Genomic DNA, 22,348 nt, shown 5'->3' on the forward strand with positions numbered 1-22,348 from the left:
GCTGCTGAATTGGGGGATAATTTGTTACACAGCAATAGATAGCTAATGTAACTCCTTTGATAATTTAAAGTTTCTTTTTAAAAAAAAGAAAACAGAGTCTTTCAGAGAAAGAAAGCGCTTTGGGTTTGAGGATTCACTAAGTCCTTGCTATATGAGTAATCCGTCCCTCTCTTGGCTGCTTACTTAAGATCACTATCTCAAGTTCCGTTTGGAAAAATACTCTGTGCTAGAAAATGTTAAATATTTAGTATTCTGTAATTGCTACGTTTATAGATTAGAAATAGATTTTCCAGATGTTTATTCATTAGCAGTGCTGGTTTTAAAAACTTTTGCTTAAACCAGCCGTGGGTAAACTACGGCCCACGGGCTGGATCCGGCCCGTTTGAAATGAATAAAACTAAAAAAAGAAAAAGACCGTACCCTTTTATGTAATGATGTTTATTTTGAATTTATATTAGTTCACACAAACACTCCATCCATGCTTTTGTTCCGGCCCTCCAGTCCAGTTCAAGAACCCATTGTGGCCCTCGAGTCAAAAAGTTTGCCCACCCCTGGCTTAAACTGTTAGAAACTTATATTGTTATAAAAAATAATTTGACAACAGAACATAGAAAAAAAAGCAGATATGGACGCTAAAGATGGGAAATTGAGTTCAGTCATAGTCACTAACTCGATGACCTTGGTCACCTTCGAAATTATGGGGCAAAGTCAGATATCCTCCAGTGCAGTAGCCTTCTTACCTTTTACTCATCACCCCCTAAAATAAAGGGAAACCCTTGTACATGTTGGCACATAAAATTAAATATAAAAAAATATAAAACATAAAAGTTGGCATACAACTGTTATCATAAATTGAATGTAATTTTTAACATCTTATCTTTAAATATATTTTTGTCAAAATATTAGCTGAAATGTCATCTGTGTAGGAAGTCATGTTAGGTAAAGAAATAAGAGTTCTGAGAATATAGGCCCAGATTTTTATAAAGCCATTTATTTAAAAAAACTGGTTTGTCAAATCACATACACAAGCAGATACACAACTACCAAAGTGGCCCTGTAATAGACACCAGTGGGGCGTTCACCACACAGTACCTGAAAAATACAGCTAAAAAAGAGGAGTCTGTTGAGTAATTCAGATTCCTACTGGACTCCCGGTTGAATGGCTTTAAGTTAGCATATAGTGAGTGAGAGGTAGAGTCCCAAGTATAATAGCTGATGCCTCAGGGCTCCATTTAAAAACAAAACAAAAACAAAAACCATTTGCCCCCTCTGCACAAGGGAAACCTATCCTATTTTTTTTTTCCTTTGTGAAAACAAGCCAAGTTTCTCTTCTCGAATGGTTCAGCATTCCCAATCCAAGTGTTGTGTGATGACCTAGGCATTGTGCTTCTCCGGCCATCTAATTGTCCTCACCTTCCGATTCAGATTCTAGGGGAGAAGAAAGGAAAGTCATGATTGTTGTTGTTTTCTTTCTTTTAAATAAGGCCAGGAGAGTCTCTACTGCACTTCTCTCCCCTGACCCCCTCCCCACTCCCGAGACATTGTTGTCCCAGGTATCCATTTTCTAAGTAACATAGTTAGATATGAGGGCAGGTAGCAAACTTTTGTTCCCTTTGCTTTGAAATGAACTTGGCCTTTCTAAAAATGCAATATCCTTATACTAGTAAATACTTTTAGAGAATATAACTACTTTTATTTTTTAAATCAGCTAAAATAAACTTTTCATTCTTACTTGCATTTAATCTCATACATTATTCTTACAATTTGTGTTCCCATTTCAAATATCAGTCAACTGGTGAAGGTCCTTATAAAAATCTATATAATCCCATAATGTGATTAAAATAAATGTATTGTTTTCCCTTTCAGATCTAATTATTTCTTCCTCTTTGTTCTCCATTAGAGTGGATAATTTAAGAGGGCCGTTTCTTTTTTTGCCATGTAGAGATTTTCATTGCCTTGATTCAGAAACAAAGGCTAAGATGTAGGCTGAGTGTTTGATATGGAAGACACTTCAAGACCTTTAGTTTTAGGAAAGCAAGAAAAATCTGTGGAAGACCAGCTGTCTTGAATTATAATGAGATAGGATTTGCTAAATGGCCACCAAAGTTGTTCAATGGAATCATACCTTCTTCTGCATTTTGCAACCACTCAACAAATTTCTTCATCTGGTCAAGAAAAACACTTTTGCCTTTGGCCACGTGTGCTTCTTTGTACCATTTCAATATCGCTTCTTCACTCAGCACATCAGCTGCAATTTCAAATCAAAGATTTCAGTTACTACACAAATGTCATGGTTTAAAGCAACTTCCTGACATCTACTTTAATAGAAAGCAATCACTTTAACATTGAACGCTCTGTTATAAAAGAAATCCATACCTCAAACTTACTAGAAGACAGGAACCAAGCTCATTTCCATATAGAACAGTGGCATATTTTGGCATTTTAGCTTAGTAAGTAGTGATGATGATGATACCTCTCATCAGTCATGATATAATGCAGGCCTATATGCAAGTCACACTGGGACTTGGAAACCTCTTAAAGTCCAAATTTGCTGGTAGGAAACAGTGTAGATATTTTGTAATTTTGCAAATGACTCAGCAATGTCAGCATTTCAGAACACTCTGTATCCTGCCAACTTCAAACAGATCTTGATTAAGCAGCAACCTCAATGACTGGACTTTTTAGGGGGATGTACTATTTTAGGAAAAAAGAAGGGCAAATAAAAAAATGTAGACAGGATGCAATAATGATAGTAATAATTAGATATAAAGATGAGCTTCCTAGGTGTATCATGGGACCAATACACACATAACCCAAAGTTCTACACTCACCCTATCGCTAAATTACTGATTTTCCTACAGTATCATATTCTAAACTGCAATAGTAATGTTTTCCTTGTACTCTATTAAGAGAAAAACAGACATATTAGACCAATTTTCTACAGGTTTCTAACAAAAAGTATTATCTATTACCTATCAATTACCTAAAACTTTAAATTACATGAATATGCCTTGATAGCATAAAGTTATGGTTAATTTAGAAAAATGTAATGTTAAGAATGGGAAGGGGAATATCAAAATAATAGCATACATACATTACCAATGATCTAATGGGTTGGTTTTGGGGATTTGAGTGGGAAATGAGATGCAAAGCCAATAAAAAGGATTTATTATTGTCCCTAATACCTATCCAATCCATTACAACACTGATAAGTTACTCTAATAATGTATTTGCAGTCAAAATATAATTTAACTTATGAAAACAAGATAAATGATTTCATAATTTTTATTTAAAATATCACTGATCTTTTTATAACAAAATCTTATTTTTTCTAAATTAATAAGTGGCTCTTGTATTCAACTGAGGAAATCAAATTGGCTAAAAATGCACACAATTGGTCTTAGACAATATAAGGTTTTTATTTATTTTAATAATTAAATATACTACATTTTGCGAAGGAAAGAGGAAGTCTGGATATAAAAACTGGATATAAAAGATTGAATCAGGAGTCCTATGGAATTACTCTTAGCTTCTAGTCTTTTAGCTTCTTCTGTTCCCACCTCCACATCCTCCACTCACAACGATGAGAAAACTTCCCCACCCACTTTCCATCAAAACCTAGTTTTTCTAGAGGCGAGGAGCCTGAGGAAGTGACTTGTTTCTGTGCAAGAATGCTTTACAGAGATTTTTCAACTACTTAGCTTAAACACAGATTTAAAGTCTCTCTTATATAATCTATCTCTCTGACATCTTTAAGATGCTTGATTTAGAACAGCTATCTCCCAATTGTTTGGATCATGCTCCCCTATGAGACAGTTTTGAGCATGTACACCCAACATATGTATATTTTTCAGTTTGTAAATTGTATGTATGTCCTATAGAACTATTATTATTAATGTCATAAAACAAAAAATAGAATTAAAAGTGTGGCAAACATGTAAAGGGACATTCTATTTTTCTGCTCACCTTAATGAATTACATCTGGTACAATGTACATGTTGGAAAGCTGGTTAAGACTGCGTTTAGTAATAGTATTTGGGTATTTCCTTCTGAAGTTCAGAGCTCATTCCTGTGTTTTACTGCCCCCCAGAGGCTGAAAGAGGCCATGCAATTACTAAAACGCTTGTCAAGGACAATTGTGAAAAGGATACAAAGTAAAACTTACCAGATGTATTGTCCATTAAAAACCAGACAGTGTAAATTTGAGTTTGTAGAAGAACCTAAGTTAGTAATAAATACTTGCTGCTAGACTAAATTTCTAGTGTCTGGTAATAAATAATAAACATGGGCCAGAAGCAATCACACAGGGCAACTTATGAGGCAAAACATGAACATCATTTAAGAAATTCAACTTTTGTTTAGTGAAAAGTCTAATCTAAAAAGGAAGGAAACTCCTTGAGAATGAAAAAAAAGGCATATATTTTTTTTTCCTCTAAGGAAGAGTGGAGAAGAATCAATTAAAATTGGGAGACTAGAGGATTATGCTAAGCAAAATAAGCCAGTCAGAGAAAGATAAATATCACATTATCTCACTCATATGTGGAATCTAATGAACAAAATAAACTGATGAACAAAATAGATCCAGAAACACAGAAGCATGGAGCAGACTGATGAATCTCAGAGGGAAGGCAGGGGTAGTGGGAAGATGTAGTAGAGCTCGGGAAGTATGTCTCAGCGCTGCGGCTGATGCAATGGTGTGAGCACACTCCACCATGACATGCTTCCTCGGCACACCAGGAAGTAGCAACGCCCCGCCTGAACTAACTCCTAGAGCCACATGCATAGTACCCCAGCCTTTCAGCCACTGGTCGCCTATAGCAATGTGTCTCCCTCTGATTGGTCGCCTATAGCAACGTGTCTCCCTCTGATTGGTCCCCTCATGCTATATATACCCCTGTGGTTCCTCAATTAAACGGATCTGCGTCAATGAACCTGGTACCCGGAGTTGTGCATGCAGACGCCCTAGCGCGTTGGGGCTCCGTCGTCCTCACCCCTGAGGGATCCCCTGCTTCAGGAAGAGATCAACCAAAAACTTCTATACATACTAGAGGCCCAGTGCATGAAATTCATGCACAGGATGGGGGGTCCCTCAGCCCAGCCTGCACCCTCTCCAATCTGGACCCCCTTGGGGGATGTCCGACTGCGGGATTGGGCCCAAACTGGCAGTTGGACATCCCTCTTGCAATCTGGGACCACTGGCTCCTAACCACTCACCTACCTGCCTGGTTGCCCCTAACTGCCCTCCCCTGCCTGCCTGGTCAGCCCTAACTGCCCTCCCCTGCCGGCCTGGTCGCCACTAACCGTCTCTGTCTTGGCCTCCGCCACCGTGGCTTTGTCCAGAAGGATGTCTGGAAGATGTCCAGTCTAATTAGCATATTACCCTTTTATTAGTATAGATATGTGTAACCCATGGACATAGGGTGATGGAGGCCTGGGGTGGGGGGCAGGCTAGAAGGGGTCAATGGGGAAAAAAGGGGACATATGTAATACTTTCAACAATAAAGATTTAAAAAATAAAATAAAACAAAATTGGGAGACTATAAAGTCTTCGTTAGGATTTCCCAGAAATGCCTACTAAGAATATATGTCAATAGAAGTACTAAGACAGACATCCAACTGCAGCGTTCCGAGATTAAAATACATTTCTCTCCTAGCTGGCTAGCTTCTTCATCCCAGCCCTTTCTTTTCCCTCCAAATTAGCTTCACCTGTGAGCTGGGTGCCCTTTCAAGGGCACCCCACCACTCCTCAGCCCTCTGTGGGAGCCTTATTTCAGCAACTGACATGCTGACTCTAGTTCCTGGCTTTCTCCTACACTGAAATTCAGGAAGTCAGGGACTATTTAATTTCTAGCATTTGACAAAACAACTGTCAAACTGTCAGTTAGGACTACATTCAACCCATGTGTAATGGACAAATTCATTCACTTGAGAAAAACTAAGTAATTCTCAATCTACAGTTATAATTTAAATCTCAGGTTTTCATTAGGATCAAAGAGACAACATTGTAAAAGTGGTTTGAGAATTGCAAAGCTTTAGGCAACATTAGTTATTTAGATATTAAAGTTGAATACTATGTCATTTGGAACTCAGGAAATTCAGGAATTTTATTAGAGATGCTATACTGGAACAAAGTAAAAAAATAATTTATCTTAAGAATGCTGGGAATATATGGTGAGAAGGCCATTCACCTTTCTTTAGAACAAGAATAAGAAACATTTTAGGAAAGTTTGCATGAAAGACAGAGTTTAACCTAAGAAATTTCTGCACCTGATAAAACACACAATGGAAATAACAGTCCTTGAGAATTTGGTATTCTACTTTCAGACCTCCATGCTGAGACTAGGGTACTTAGCTTCAAGAAGGAAGAGACATTATTATTTAAAGTGAATAATGTGATGTTTGAAAATTAATGATAAATTTATTATTTTTCCTTAGTGTCTCAGAAACATAAAAATCCAGGTTTTAATACAGAAAGTGAATTTTCACTAAATGAGCAATTACCTTTTTTTTTTCATTGCTGAAAAGCATTATTGTAGTTTATTCACTTTTATGACACTGTTATTTATATAAAATATTTTAAAATCTTTCAATAATGACATTCATTAAAATAACTAGGTTTGTCAAAGGGGACATGAGTAACCACATCCTCAACTATCTGTTGTCCTCTTGCTCTGGATTTATGGGGAAGTTTTGAGAGAGAGAGAGAGAGAGAGAGAGGGAGAGAGAGAGAGAGAAATGAGAGAGATTAAAATAGAAAAGGAGGAGTTTCATAATTTTAAAACTTGCATTGAAGCAAAGATGTTCCTTATCTTACCTAATAATAGACAAACATGTAAATTGACCATACCTTCACACCAACCAGCCAATCAGGAGAGTATGCAAATTAACCCAACAAAGATGGTGGTTAATTTGCATACATAGGCTCCAAGTGGTGGAGCGAAACCTGATGGCCCCGGGGCCGGCTCTGGCCAGAGCCCGGCCAGAGCGAAGGCCTGGGTCCCGGGTGCCAGAGGCAAACCGGTGCCAGCAGCCAAGGGAAGGTAAGGCCTATTGCTCGAATCTCTTCGTGCAACGGGCCTCTAGTAATAAATAAAAGGAATCCATATCACTAGAGCAAACAGACACAGTTTGGTATTTGTAAAATGTATATGTGTGCATGGAATTAGTGGTAAGTATGATCTTAAATGTGCTACCATAGTTCATGGAATTTATTCCTCTGACATCAAACACCTTTTAGGTGGTGGCCCCAGACCAATGTCACAGTACCACCAGGAAATCTATTAAGAAGCGAATTCTCAACCCTAATCCGGGACTTAGGGCATTAGAACCCCTGAAGATCTGGGCTTTTAACAAGCTCCCCATGTGATTCATTTGCAAATCAGAGCTGGGAAAGGAGTGCTTTAATGGACTTTCATCAAGCATTTCTAGACATGCAAAATACATGCAAAAAGCGTCCAAATCCTTATAAAAGCAATAAAAATAAATGTCTCTTGGTGCCTACGTGTTTGTGGGATGAAATAAGGTCAGAGTAAAAACCGCCTTTCAAATCAGGAAAGAAGGTAAACACATAACTTTCTTAACAGTGGTATGGAACAATCACTCCTGGGGCTCCTGCTCTCAGGAGAAAACGTGTAACCATTTCATGCAGACAACAGACTGTATGCATAAATCTGAAAATTATGTAATTACCAAAAAAAAAAAAAGACATTCAATTTAAACACCTCAGTGATATATTTAAAAGTTTCCTGATTTCATTTCCAAAAGCAACTAGGCAAGAATAAAATGATGTTAATACTTACCTTCCTGTGTTCCCTTGGGCCTGCTCATACTTGTCACAGACCTTACTAACTTTAGATTACTTAAAAGGAGTACAATGGGGAAAAATGTTGACATTAACGGTTAAAATGAGAAATCTGAAGAAGAACTGTAAAAGCTCACATGTGTGGAGGAGAGAATATTCCATGATGGCCACTGTCTGTCCTATGAGATGGACCCAGGCCAGAACGGAGACTGCTTACCACAATCCCTCACCTTAGAGACGACTGGATCATAGTCAATGTTCATTCTGCCAACAACTCAGTCCCCTCCACCACCTCCTGTAACGTGCTGGTCCCTGGAACAGGCCAATGCCCTGACCTGGTCAAGTAAGTAATTACCTGTTCCTGGTAGCACTCAGTACTAGTACCCATGACTATCCCCCCTTTTCCCTATATAATTCTTTGGTAGCATTCACATACTAAATCCCCCCCCCCCCTTGCCCCCCACACCGGAATCATATATAATTCTTTGATGCCTGCCAAGTGGCAGGGAGGAAATCCACTTCATCTTGCAGCTGCCCAGGAAACACCTCCTAGGGAAGTTTCCCCTAATAAACTCTTAATTACCAGCCTGGAGTGGCCTGCCTCTTTCTCCAGTCTTTCCCTGCCCTCTGCTTATGAAGGTAGATTCTCAGTCTTGGGGCTTTTCCCTGGGTCTCTGTGTACTAACAATATGCAACCTAGAGGTCATTACTGATAAAAAGTAGTTTGTTTATTCTGTTGTAAATTAAATACAATAATAAAATTAGGTGCTTCTATAGATGAGGCTCAACAACTATGTCTAAGTTTTAAAAAATTTGGTTAGAGAAACTGGTTGGTGGGGTTAGCAATTAAACAGCAAGAAAGGAAAATGTATGCTTAGGCTACCAGTTTATAAACAGTTTGATTTTTTTTTCTATAGCAGAAAATACTGACCACCCATAAAGCCAATGTAGAACCCATCTTTACCAGTTTCTATAAGGAGCCAGCAGTGACAGTGGGGACAGAATGCCCACTGGGTGGGGGGCCCTGCTTCTTTTTCTTGGCTGCTGGGTACCATAGGTGGGCTGGTAACATGAGCTGCAGGTTTGGTTCTCATGGGTCACCCTGGGTAACATTTAAGCTTTCATTTCAAGACATTGTTATCTAATGACTACATCCAAGAGGACCTAATTCAGATCTGGCCAGAGAAAAACATCAACTCCTGAACTTCAAGTGGGACTTGCCAGTTATCACATTCTTCTCCTGATAAAAGTACATAAACACAGACCAAAGGATAGTCCAGGATCATTTTTATATGCTGTGGGTACAGATTGAAATTGGTTAAAACCCTAGCATTCATTAAAGGCAGTGCCAATTGTCACGGCAAACTTAATCCTTAAAAATACAATGAAAAGAACAGTAAATGTGAATATCTAAAAATAGCCATTTCCTTGGAAAATAGGAGAATGGCTGGGACAAATAACTAAAATAGAAAGTAAAAGGGCTAATTATTTCAGAGATTTTAAAGTCAGCTTTATGGTATCTGAAACAGTCTGAATATAACTTAACATTTTAATAATCACTGTTATTAGGGCTAATCCTTATAATTAAAAAACAGACCTAATTACTTGATGTAATTACATTTTTCACACACACCCTCCAATAATAACCAGTTCATCCCCAATTCCACCAATGAGAACGGGGCCTGACTGGGCTGGTTCCTAAGGGCAGCATGTACAGCATTTGCCTCTTCTCTCTACACATAATGTGGCTGCCTCCCTAAAACTAGCAAAGATTAGCGTAATCCCATGTTGCCCTCTGTCTGACCCCCTGCCCTACATCTCAAGGAACTGCCACAGAACGTGGACACACAGCGGTGGAGCCACGGGGGCGGATACCTTTATAAAAGAGAACCACGATCTTCTGAAACGCCTTCATGAAGTGGATGTTGTCGTAGCAGTACTCCTGGACCTTCTGCAGGAGGATCAGCTCTGACTGGCCTTGGGAGCTGAACACGGCCAGCAGGGGAGCGTATTGCTGCAGGAGGAGTGGGAGTGAAGACATTAACTTTCTGGGGAGGGACAGACTGGACAACACTTGAATCACAACAGTAACCTGGAGAGTTGCTTAGAAAACATTCACTTTTTGGATTATCTTCTTATTACAACATTGTGTCGGATCAAAATGAATTTTTTATCCCGGCATCTTATCAGCTTTCTCTCAGTGTACCTATCAACGGGAGGCAAATGTGAACTTCTGATGATAAATGCTGTGCTGATGATAAATCCTGTCTATTGGATATGGGGAAAATGAGACAAGGAGTGAGGCTCTCCTTCCCGACATTCAGACCCCCTCCCAGGCCATCTTTATGGTTTTGCTCATATTGCTCCCTCTGCCTCAGCTTCCATGGCCTGGGTCACTGAGGGACAGCCACTGTTTCCTCTACGACCCCCTCAGTTCAGCGGTCCTCTCCTCCCAGGAGCCTTCCCCGGGCAATGGAACCTGCAGTTTCCCCCTGCGCTGCTCTCAGTCTCTGAGAGCTAGCTCTAATTTCCATCCCAACCTACTTTATACTGAAGGTCTTTCACTGCCCAATTCAAGTATCAACTCTGAAGGCAGACCTGTCTCCCACTTTTCTTAATAGTTTTATAGCAAGAAGACAATTCACGGAAGTAAAAACATACATACCCACGCACAAAAGATAATTTACAGAGTCAGCTGATTTCTTCCACCAGATGCTTTTCAAATTCTAACGTTAATTTGTAGTTGGCTTAAACAAAAAGATTCACTAAGAATTTCCCTTGTGTAGAACAGAAAGAAAACCAATAGACAGTATTCCTCTTTAACTTTAAATACTGAATGTATGACTATTCTGTGGCTTTTCGAACATGGTTTCTAGTAAAAACTTACCCTTAGGTATTTCATAGGCTCAGACCCGAAACATTTTAGGTAGCGGAGAATTTGAAAAGAAAAAAATTAGGAGCTATATGTTTGGCCTGAGTCTGGGTGAATGAGGCTGCAATGACGGCCATCCTGTCACACGCAGCACTTGGCCCACAGCAGAGACTGTCCCTTATGAAGACCCTGTACCTTCAGGTGCTTGAGGGCCTGCTCTGCCACGAGTTCTTCCTTCTTGTTCCACTCCACAGCATTCATGATGCAGGTCCACAGCAGGCCTATCACTGCTGTTTCCGGGAGGTCATTCCTCTTCATTTCTTCTTTCACATAGAGCACCACCTAAATTTCACGGAAAGGGAGTCGTCAGAATAACAGGCAGATGGGGAGTTCCCTCTCACCGTCCTGGGGAGTGAAAGGTTTGGGCAGATAAACACTCGACTCAGTCCCTCCCTTCCTGGTACTTACTGTCAGATTACAACAGGGACAGAAAACACGATGTTTTGTTTTCAAAGCAGATTTATTTTTAGTCCAAAAAGTAATAGGCCTCGCTCTGGCCAGGAGCTGCTGGACAACAGAGAACAAGAGAGCATCCCTGCTTCTAGGAGCGACTCTTTTCCGTGCAGGGATCTCCAGGAGCCCATCAGAGGAGTCTGACTGAGCCAGTCTGACTTCCTTGAGGTTTGAAAAAGGTAACCAAGCTGTTAATTTTTACCTCTAACCCTCACCTTTAAAGCTCTTGACGGATAATATCTCGGGTTTAAATAAGGCCGCTGTCCACAATTCATTCTTTAGTTATTACTTTTGATGATCTCACGCCCCATCTCAGTGAAATGTTAATTTGTAAATACGTTGTACGGCGCAAAGGCATTTTTATACGCTATGTATCAACGCAGCACCACTCAGCAGATGATTTCCCCCTAAGAATTAAGTTTAAATGTGTACATTTATCCTCAAGTCCCACAGTATGAAATATGGGTCCACCTAACTTCATTGCATAAAGGTCCCCTTAGGAAGGTGAAGCTTGTGCCACGCGGTCTGCGTTACTCCTCGGCTCGGCGTGTCAGGAGTGCGGTCGGCCGGGTTTCTCACCTCCTTGATCGGGCATTCCTGAGACAGGCGCTCCTGCAGCTCCTTCTGCAGCTCCTTCCTGGTGCCCAGCGACTGCTGCACTCGCAGGAAGTCGGAGAGCTCCTTCAGCCCCGCGTCGGTGAAGTACTTAGCAAAGTGATCCACACTCTGTCTGTTAACGGGAAAGAGTTCCTGAGAGAGAAGAGAGGCTGTTATGCAACAAGCTACTCACATTTCAGCAAACAGAGGACAACATTCTAATATGAAAACAGCGCTCAGAATATCTCATATTTTGGAGGAAAGAACAAAGACTGATTTTAAAAAGAATAAACCTCGGGTATATTTCTTCAGTATTTACTAAGCACTTTCTAAAATTAGGCAGTTTTTCAAAGAAAGAGAAAAAAAGTTAAGCAACTTAGATAAACTAGCTTCACTCATTTTGATCATTATTTATTTTTCTTTTACTTTAATCAAAGTATAGCATGTGTAAATACAGAACTAAACTTGCTAAATAAAATGCACATCAGACACACTGACTTGGCCCACAGCAGAGACTGTCCCTTATGAAGACCCTGTACCTTCAGGGTCTTGAATATTTGGATTGTTTTAAAGTGACAAGAAAAATATTGAAATCATTAGGTAGCCAGCCACAAGGTGTCCTTAACTATGAATAGGCAGGCCAGTTTTAATAATGCTGAGATGATTTGAGCTAACATTAGAAAAATGACATTGACTATTGTCATCTCAAGGACCTCTATTCACATTCTGAGAAAATGCTATTATGCTAAAACCAGAGGCCCAATGCACGAAATTCGTGCAAAAGCCATGGACCCTGCCTGCCGCCTCTATGTCCAGGGGCCTCTGCCACCTCTGCCTCAGCCCCCACCCACTGCGATTTTGTCTGGAAGGAAGGGTGTCCGGAAGGATGTCCACTCTAATTAACATATTACACTTTTATTATTATAGATACTAGCTTGGGAACTAGAGAGTTTTATTAAATCTGTTAATGACGGTGGCTCTCACATTCATGGCAAGATCTAAACTAAACCCACTCTAGCAACTTTTCAGTTCATTACATAATTTGTTGGAAAATTTAAAAAGAGCAATGATACCATTGCCACTCTTATTTTTACCTCATTTCCATTTTACCGTACACAGCTTGACGGTCTCAGTAACACTTAGTCATGTTCTAATCCTGTGTGACTTTTAACACCCAACTAAGAAATTCAGGCAATTTTCAAAGTTCTCACATTTTTCAGACTGCTACAGTCTAAAAATTAGATCTAAACCTTTATGTTGGTTTGATTTGCATATATATGGTCAATGGCTATATGGCTCCAATAAACATCTCAGTAGAAAGATCTGGACTGTCCCCATGTATAGGGACATGAGCAGATGGCTTCTAAGTTATGGCTCAAGTTTCAATATTTTAATATCATCATTCCATAGTTTCCCTTGTTGAGTCATGAGTTTCAAAATGTCAGGACAGAGTTGGTGGGAACAGTTACCAAGCACGCATTCATGTTAAAGCAAACATTTCATACCAGACTGAAATTTTGTCACTGACATCTATGCTAACATTCGAAAAGTCTTTCAAATTTGGGGACAGGGGACTAATTTGTTTTGAATTTCTGCTATGAATCAAGATGGGGCAGGTCTGTTGTTCATAATTGTGTAAAGTTGAAATTTTTATAGATGACAAATTGAGCCAACAAGGTTAAGCAGTTTGACTCAGATTATGCAGCCAGAAATATTTTTAAAAAATAATATATATATATATATATATTATTGATTTTTTACAGAGAGGGAGAGGGATAGAGTTAGAAACATCGATGAGAGAGAAACATTGATCAGCTGCCTCCTGCACACCCCCTACTGGGGATGTGCCTGCAACCAAGGTACATGCCCTTGACCAGAATTGAACCTGGAACCCTTCAGTCCACAGGCCGACACTCTATCCACTGAGCCAAAGCGGCTAGGGCACAGCCAGAAATATTTAAGGACAGAGTTGTGTGACCTTAAGATCAATCCTTATTCCATTATTCTTCGCTGGCATTTAATATTGCATTTAGAAAGAATGTGACTAAGAAATCTGATCTAAAATTATGTTCAGAACAATATGTCATCAAACATATTACTCATGGTTTATAGATGAACTATATCCAAAGTCCTCATGAATGTTACATAATGCATTGAAACTTATCATTCAGATTAAACTGAGGCAAAATCTGTCTAAACTGTATCATGACATTTACTGTAGCCTGGTCTACTATAGCCTTGCTCTTGAGTCTACTCCCAGTGCAACAGTCAGAATCATCCTGTTAGTACCCTAAATCAGTGGTCGCCAACCTTTTGGACCTCACAGACCACCAGTGGTCCGCGGACCACCAGTTGGCGACCACTGCTCCAAAGGTTTCCTTAAACCAGCGGTCGCCAACCTTTCGGATCTCATGGGCCACCAGTGGTCCATGGACCATTGGTTGGTGACCACTGCCCTAAATAACATCATGCACGAATCTGCAGAGAATTCTTCAAAGGATTCCTATCTTTTCAGAATAAAAGCCAAAGTCCCTCGATGACATGGGCTCTGATGCTCTTCTGAGCTGATCTCCTATGCTCTAGCTCTTACCAAATGCTCTTGCAGTCTTCAGCATGCCATGCCTCAAAGACTTCTATATACAGAGATTTACCCCAAGTCTCTCAAGTAGGTTCCACGAGGACAAGGAACTTTAACTTTCTATCCTGTTCTCTGCTGGCTGCAGAGCTTCTAGGGCTGTGTTGGCCCCGAGCAGACACTCATGCTAAATGAAATCTATTGTCAGTGGCAGAAATTAACTGGAAATTAACGAGAAACTTAAATGTTCTTTTCTATCATATCTTAAAGACTTTAAAGACACAAGTAGGGCTATTTTAAGGCAAATTTCAAGAGACAAAGGAGCATGAAGTCATTGGAAATGCAATGAGACAGTTTTAGAATTATTCCATGAATTGGCACCTTTGCATGATAGAATACATTGGAAGAGAAAACCAGCTGAGAGACTAGGTAAGGAGAAGATGGCTGGGTGTCTTTTAATTTTAGACTTTGTCCTAAAATTGTAAAAGCAATTTCACTTGTAGAAATCTCTGCCATTTGGACAGCTGTTGCTCTAGAAGAAAGAAATAATAGGCAGCAGATAGAAATTAGGAGGACAAAATATTGTTCTTGACTTTTTTGGGGGGAAAGATATAAAAATAGAGAAATCCATAATTAAAAAAAAGCACAATATGCTAATTAGACCAGTCATCCTTCCAGACAACCTTCCAGATGAAGCTGGGGCTGAGAGAGCCGAGGCAAGCCGGTGGGCTGCGGTGGGTGGGCGGGGCCTCCCTCTGCGAGAGAAGCCAGGGTCCCCGGTGCCGGAGGGAAGCCGGTGCCGGCAGTTGGGGGAAGGAAGGCCTACTCTTGCACGAATTTCATGCATTGGGCCTCTAGTGAAAGTATAATCAAGCAATTGTGATAATAGGAGTTTTGAATGAATGACAATTAACTTGTTTGCTTGCTTAAGTAGCTTAGTATTCCCCATGGATCTTGGTATAAACAAGGACTGTTTAAATTTTTATTTTGTCAACACAACGACATGCATTTCAGATAAGTGTTATTCAACTCTAACCCAACATATCACAAACGTCTAATTAGGTGGGCTCAATGGGACTGTACTATAGGAAAATTCAAATTTCTATAGTTACTCGTTAAAAAAGAAAGTGTTCTGATAAATGTTAACACTATGTCAACACACTTCCAAATTTGAAAGTTTGTTTTCTTTGAGTCTTTAATCATTTCATTTATAAAAGAAAGATTAAATTGGAATTAGTTTCTATCTACCATAACATAGAAATAAGAGGAACCATGCTTCAACTCAGCACAGACCCGGCTTTTTGGCCATGCACTATACTGCAGATGCTGCCAGGCCATGCCAGAGGATGAAGCAGGCAACACCTTTGTCCAGATAAGACTTACAAGCAGCCTCTTGTCTAAGTTGGCTTTTCTCAAAGAAGAGGTAACAGAGTTGGCATCTTTTTCTGCCATCCAGGCTTTAAAAAGCTTGACAGCAAATGAGGCCGCAATGCCTGTTTAAAAAAGAGAGAGTGTAGTTGCTTTTATAAGTAAAACCTCTCGTGATGATGGTCAAGGCAACATTTCTCATCAGGATTCCAGAAAAGAGTAAATAACTCCACAACTTGACTCGGTACAAAGGAAACATGGATACATTTCTAGGCACAGTGCCATTCAGTGCTAAAAAGGGAGCTTTTTCACTTTTGAACACTTTAAAAAAGTTACAATATTTTTCAAAGTTGGACTTCCTAATTCCAATCTAGTATACCTATATATTATTTTTGGTCAAAACCGAACTTAAAACCAAGTACTTCCTAGTATTTTTGCCTGCATATATCACCCTGTGGTTCACCAATATTTCATGTTTATAACAGTGATCCTGAGGTACAACAAATAAATCATGAGACATAAAATTAAAATGTCAACTAATTTGCTGGTAAATTACACCAGTGAAAGAGAATTAGCAGCAGCAGATATAAAGCTATAGATAAACATGCATCATTTACAATTGTACTTTTTGTAAAAAGCATTTTAAAATATTCACGAATTTACCCGGCCAGTGTGCTCAGTGGTGAGTGTTGCCCCATGAACAAAGAGGTCCCCTGTTCAGTTCCCAGCCACGGCACACGCCTGGGTTTTGGGCTCGGTCCCCACTGAGGGTGTGCAGGAAGCAGCAGATCAATGTCTCTCTCATTGATGTTTCCATCTTTCTATCCCTCTCCCTTCTTCTCTCTCTAAAATCAATTTTAAAATATTTAAAAATATTCATGAATTAAGCTATAAAAATATTAACGCTGTTATGAGTTGAATTCTTAATATTTTAAGATATTTCTAAAATAGCTATGTTAATCAGGAAACCACTCGAATAGATATCCATATTTAAATTGGGATTTATTTCCTAATATAAACAATCAGGTAATTAGGAGATAGCTCTTCTGTGAAAACTTCAAATTTCTAAATTAATGTTCCTCTTTTATAATGAAGAATTAAGGTGCAGTTGAAATATTAAGCTGATTTTTCTGAATTGTAGGCTTTATTATTGCTGTTGGCCTAAGCAGACTCAATTACCATTTCCTCTTGCCTAAGAGAATTCCCATTTGCTCAAGCCAGGTGACTTCTACTAGTCTAAGTCCTGGCATTACCTCCTTCTGCAATGATTAGCTTAGTGACCTCAGCTTAAGCTCATCTGTCCAAAGCATCCCCATGGCAACTACTACTGGGCTGAAACTGATCACATGGCCAATTTCAGCCAATCAGCAGAAGGCAAGATAATTTATTTTATTATCCTATATCCACTGAACCTGACTGGGAAGCATGTGCCACACATAACTGTACCAGACTTCTTTTGATGACCAGGAAACCATCCTTGGGGCGAAATTGATGCTACAGAGAGTAATGAGGAAAAATGAAGGAAAATACCCGTCCTAAATGAGACTGCTGTTCACCCTGAAGTCTGCTATACTTTTTCGTTGTTGTTAATCCTCATCAGAGGATCTTTTCCATTGATTTTTTTTTAGAAAGAGTGGAAGGGAGGCAAGGTGGGGAGAGAGAAAAACATTGACATGGGAGAGACACATTGACAGGTTGCCTCCCATGTGCCTCAATTGTGGGATCCAACCCAGAACCCTGCTATGCAGCTGACACTCTAACCACTGAGCGGCACCAGCCAGGGCAAGTCTGCAATACTTTTATACTGATAGTTACATAAGAATTATGTCCTTATAAACAAATTCGGGTCCCATCTTCCAGTTACTTACAGGTAAATACATTCAATTGCTCTATCATTTATGCAGACACTAACTTTACCAAATTTTCTTCATTTGATTATCAGAGTAATGGAGCACCCTCCACCCCATCCCAATTATGGCCATGACTATAATACATATCTTATAAGCTGGAGAATTTTATGTTCTAAACTTGTTGACATGGATTTTTAATACTTTGATTAGTTCATAAAGTCAATATAACATTTAATATAAATGTTTGCAATTAAATTGTTTAAAATGGCCGATGATGTAATCTGTGTTCTAAGTAAGAAAAGAAAGTATGCTTGAAACCAGGAGTCCAACACCGAGGCTTGCATCTATAACACTGCATTAGAAGTGGCTCTCGGTGGGAAAGTGAGAGAAATCTCTTTGTACCAGAGATTCTATCTGGTGGGATGACCCAATCCCCCTTAGCCATTTGTTGGGTGAGAGACTGGCAAAAAGGTGTGATTTAATCCTTTCCTATTTAATAAGCCAGAGTTTAATCCTTTAATTTCTAAAGATGGTGGAGTATAAAGAAAAACCATGTCACTTCCATAGCAAAGGTATTTTTCTTCTCCTTCCCTACCCACTAACATTTTAATATAAAAATTTTCAAATATACAGAAAAGCTGAACAAATTCAACAATAAAACTCATATATACTCACCTAGATTCTAAGCTGTTAACATTTTGCAAAATTTGGTTTATCCCATGTCTGTCCATCTATCCATGCAATAATTTATTTTTTTAATATGTTTCAAAAGAAGTTAGGTTTTTAATACAACCAGAAAGGCAATCCTTTTCTGCTATAAGGGCTAAAATAATCTGATGTAATTATATTTACTGTTTACATTTTGTTGTGTTTTTCTAGTGAATTCTCTTCAGAGAACTACTTTAAAATGTTATACTATCAACAATACAATTACAGAGTCTGAACTGTTATAAATCTGAACTGCTTTAAGCTGAAAAACACAGAGAACCTATTCTTTCCTTGGAAACTACAAACCTTTTCACTGCGGGCATGAATGAGGCTGGATTTCACATTTATAAGAGAAAAACTTTAAGCTCTAAGAAGAAACAGATGTTTTCATAAAAACTCTTCTAATTTATTTTTAAATAACTCTTTGCTTTGTGTTCTATTATAACTTGAAAATCATTATCCTCCTACAAAAAAGAAAAATGCCTACTTTTGTTTTATTCTATAACCAAGTAATTGTATGTCTGTCTGTCAAACTCTTAATGCCTTAACATGAAAGCTAAGTTCTGATGCAGCCATCTGGACTTTCAAAACAAACACAATCAATGTCTTAAAAATGTGCTCAAAGTGGACATCTCAGCACAAGCTTTTGAGGTAACAGCCAAGAAGCAAGGTCCTCATCAGGGAAATAGCAGCCTGGGGGCATTTGGGAAAGTGAAGGGGCATTTTTGGTTGTTATACTAAAGGAGGCGGGTGCTACAGGCTGGCATTTTGTGTCTGAGGGCAAAAAGGTTAAATGTCCAAGAAAGCACAAATGAGTCCTGCACAATGAAGCACTGTCCCCCCAAAATACGCTAGTAGCGTGTAAGTTGAGAAAAGTAGTTTGGACCAAATCAATTTCAGGGTGTTTGACCAAGGCATTGAGTGTTACACCAAAAATCCTGGTTTATTACTAGTCTTTATTTGTCTTTGTTTAGGTGTGCAGATTTTTTGTCTAATTTTCTACAATACACATGTACAATTCTCTTATTTTTTAAGACACCGAATATGTACATTCTCTTACATGGGGGAGGGGAGGACACTAAGAAGAGGTGCTAACATTTTTCTAAATATCTGTGGCTTTCCTTCCCCATCTGACAGGTAAGAAAAACATGAGAGCAATTACCTTCTTTGACTAAGTTGTCGGTGAAGAGACTGGTGAGGATGGTGGGAGGAAGGGTGCCGTTGCCTAGGAGGATCCCCGACAGCATTGCCAACTTTGTCTGCTCTGTTTCGGTAAAGGCTTTAAGGAAGAGGAGAAGCTGTGGGTCAAACAAAAGATACCATGTCTATAAAGCAAAGGACTAATAGGCACAGAATGCACATCCATGGTACACAACCAGCAGGTCCTGTGCAAGGCATAGTCCTCATGTATTGGAAACACATGGGGATGTTTGGTTACCAGTTGGATACTAGAAAGAGTGACTTTAGCAGGTATAGTTCCTTTCTTCCAAGTTCACTTACATATAACGATAGATAACATTCACGGGAAGGAAGAGACATTTGGAGAACAGTGTGAATAGTTACATAAATAATTTACACATTTGACTTTTTGTACATTACATAATGAGAGTAATGTTTTCTGAAATACATTACTGTCACATTTCCCCCCCACTTCTTTGGGTCGCCCCCCCTCCCCTCCTCATCTACCTACTTTCTTCGGGTTTATTAAAGCAAAACAAATACATGAAAACTAGGAAAGAGTTAATAAGCTTTGACATCCTGCATATACTTTTTCTGAGTTCACAGCATATATACTCTTCAGTAGAAGACTGTTGAGTGAGAAAGGGGTTTTCAAAGTTCTTGCTGCTCTATTACAAATAACAAGATTCACACTTCGTATTTCTTGGGTCCTGCAGGTGTACCACCAGCCCTGGTGATGAGCTAATGGAGGACATGCCGTAAAGAAAAGTTCCTGACCGGTGAGAGGCTTCTGATGTGAGGTGGAAAGAGCAATTTGGAGAGGTAATTAAAAAAGTAACAATCCCAGAAAGGCTGCAGGAAAGCCAAGACCCTCCTCATTATGAACTGCAAGAGTACTGAGTCTGTGGACCGCTCTCCCCTTGCTCCTGACCCCCCCTCCGCCGAGAGCGTTGACTGTGTCCCCGGGCTATTTCCTCAGTTTCATCAGTCCTTAGGCATGCGACTCAGCTCCCCAGGGCTCAATATCACTATCCAGCCCTGCTGACTTGTTCATTACTTGGCTCCAAAGAAAAGTTACTGGCACCAATATAAGCTTAAGTGCCAATGAAGTTCCATTAGTTCTGTGTGGTGGGTATGGCAATATTAATTTACTATCCCTCACAGTTAAAGGATTATTACATTACAAAAAGGTTATGTGACTCTCCAAATATTTATATTGTGAATAAGTGGCAGAAATGGAATCAAACCAATACATTTCACCTCAATTTATGCCAGTTCAAGTGTTGAATTAAAATGAAGTCACCTTCTAAGTTCACAAGAAAACAGGAGTGAGGGATGAGAGCACGAATGGTTAAAGCTCCAGGGAGCACCGGAAATGGGCAGGATAAACACTGACAAAATCACAGACACTCTAGATCCATCTTGAGTAGGATCCAAGTGACTAATGTAAAATGGCTTCCAAAATAAAAATGTTAACACTACTTGTTTAAAGACATTAATATACCTATATTCATTAAAAATATTCCATTACAACAAAATGGTGCAAAAGTTAGATCATTCTTTTAAAATTAATATTCACATTGCTCAATTCTATTAATCAACATTAGATTCACATGCTGCATATATTGCAGTAGCATTTTTATTAAAAAATAGAATACTGTGAAATATAAATCATTCTTGAAAGCATATTCATTACATGAATGAAATAATTAAGGAAGTTTTCACGGCTGAAATGAGCTAAGGTAAGTAAAAACATGAGTGATATTATTAGACAAAGCAGTAAGATGTTTAATTTATCTGAATGCTTTACATCATTTTTTCATCACATTCATTTCTTTACTTAATCAAGCACTCATTTTTCTAAGCATCTAGCAATATAATGGATCACATGCCTTTCCATTTAAATTTTTCATATTAAAAGAGTAATACTGCCAGTAGAATAAGATCTAACAAAGAATAACATAAAAATGTAAAAAACCTCTTCTCTATTCATACTCCTTTAGAATTCACATTAACTCTGAATGTCTGCATATTACAAATAACTATGTATAATACAGGTTGCTTTTACTGAACTGTACATTGATAATAACTAAAACTAGTAGAGTGGACTAGCTACTCTTCTGAACAGTTTATGTGTATTAATATCTACAACAGCCTTGATCTTTACTTTACAGAAAGGGAAACAGGCACAAAAAATTAAGTGATTTGCCAAGGTTAAACTAGTTCCAATGGTTGCTCTGCACCTTGCTATTTCATTTATCAATCTATCATGTACATTTTCTCCAATCAATTCATGTGGCTACGCCTCATTCTTTGAAATACTGCATAGTATGCCCCTGTATAGAGTTACCATAATCAGATGCCCACCAATGCACATTTAGGTAATTCCTCAATACTGTGATGAACACCTTTAAGCATATAGTTTTAGGTATCCTTGCTGAAGGACTCATAAATAGAAAGTTGGGTCATTGAGGATGTTAATTTTAAAAAAAAAGGATTTTACAGCCCAAATGTTTAAGTAAATAGCAAAATAGATGTTATGGTTCCTTTATAATTTAGGCAGATGTCTAAAACTGGAAACAATGGCAAAGAAACATACAAATTTGTAACAAGTTAATATGGTGACTGCTACATATAAACACAGAGGAACTACAAATTGGAAGAGGGAACATGCTGCAATTACTGAAAAAGAGGACTTTTTAATAAGGTGCTACTATTATTTCACTACTCACTGGAGGCCAGTCACTATGTTAAGTACTTTATATGTTACTAGAGCCGTGATGGTGAACCTATGACACACGTGTCAGAGGTGACACGCGAACTCATTTTTTTGGTTGATTTTTCTTTGCTAAATGGCATTTAAATATATAAAATAAATATCAGAA

At 38.9% G+C, this 22,348-nt stretch overlaps 1 protein-coding gene across 6 annotated transcripts in view; it reads right to left on the minus strand.

Annotated features, from left to right (window-relative positions):
* Positions 1-970: 970 nt before the first annotated feature.
* The window catches only part of BZW2 (basic leucine zipper and W2 domains 2), a 52,958-nt gene continuing 31,580 nt past the window's right edge, over positions 971-22,348 (minus strand). The window contains exons 6-14 of one of the 6 annotated variants that reach the window (XR_004970877.1): positions 19,447-19,582; positions 15,742-15,851; positions 11,766-11,936; positions 10,869-11,015; positions 9,677-9,815; positions 3,967-4,093; positions 2,377-2,694; positions 2,126-2,248; positions 1,408-1,428 (exon numbers count right to left, since the gene is read on the minus strand). Coding sequence is in view for 2 of the 6 variants with exons in the window: in XM_036328002.1 (XP_036183895.1) it covers positions 1,400-1,428; positions 2,126-2,248; positions 9,677-9,815; positions 10,869-11,015; positions 11,766-11,936; positions 15,742-15,851; positions 19,447-19,582 (855 nt within the window). In the remaining 4 variants the exon portion in view is untranslated. Of the gene's footprint in view, positions 1,429-2,125; positions 2,249-2,376; positions 4,094-9,676; positions 9,816-10,868; positions 11,016-11,765; positions 11,937-15,741; positions 15,852-19,446; positions 19,583-22,348 lie in introns of all 6 variants that reach the window. The other 5 variants (XR_004970874.1, XR_004970876.1, XR_004970875.1 and 2 more) reach the window with 5 other exon arrangements.

Source organism: Myotis myotis, unplaced genomic scaffold (assembly GCF_014108235.1).
Source record: "Myotis myotis isolate mMyoMyo1 unplaced genomic scaffold, mMyoMyo1.p scaffold_m19_p_11, whole genome shotgun sequence".
NCBI classification, from domain to species: Eukaryota; Metazoa; Chordata; class Mammalia; order Chiroptera; family Vespertilionidae; genus Myotis; species Myotis myotis.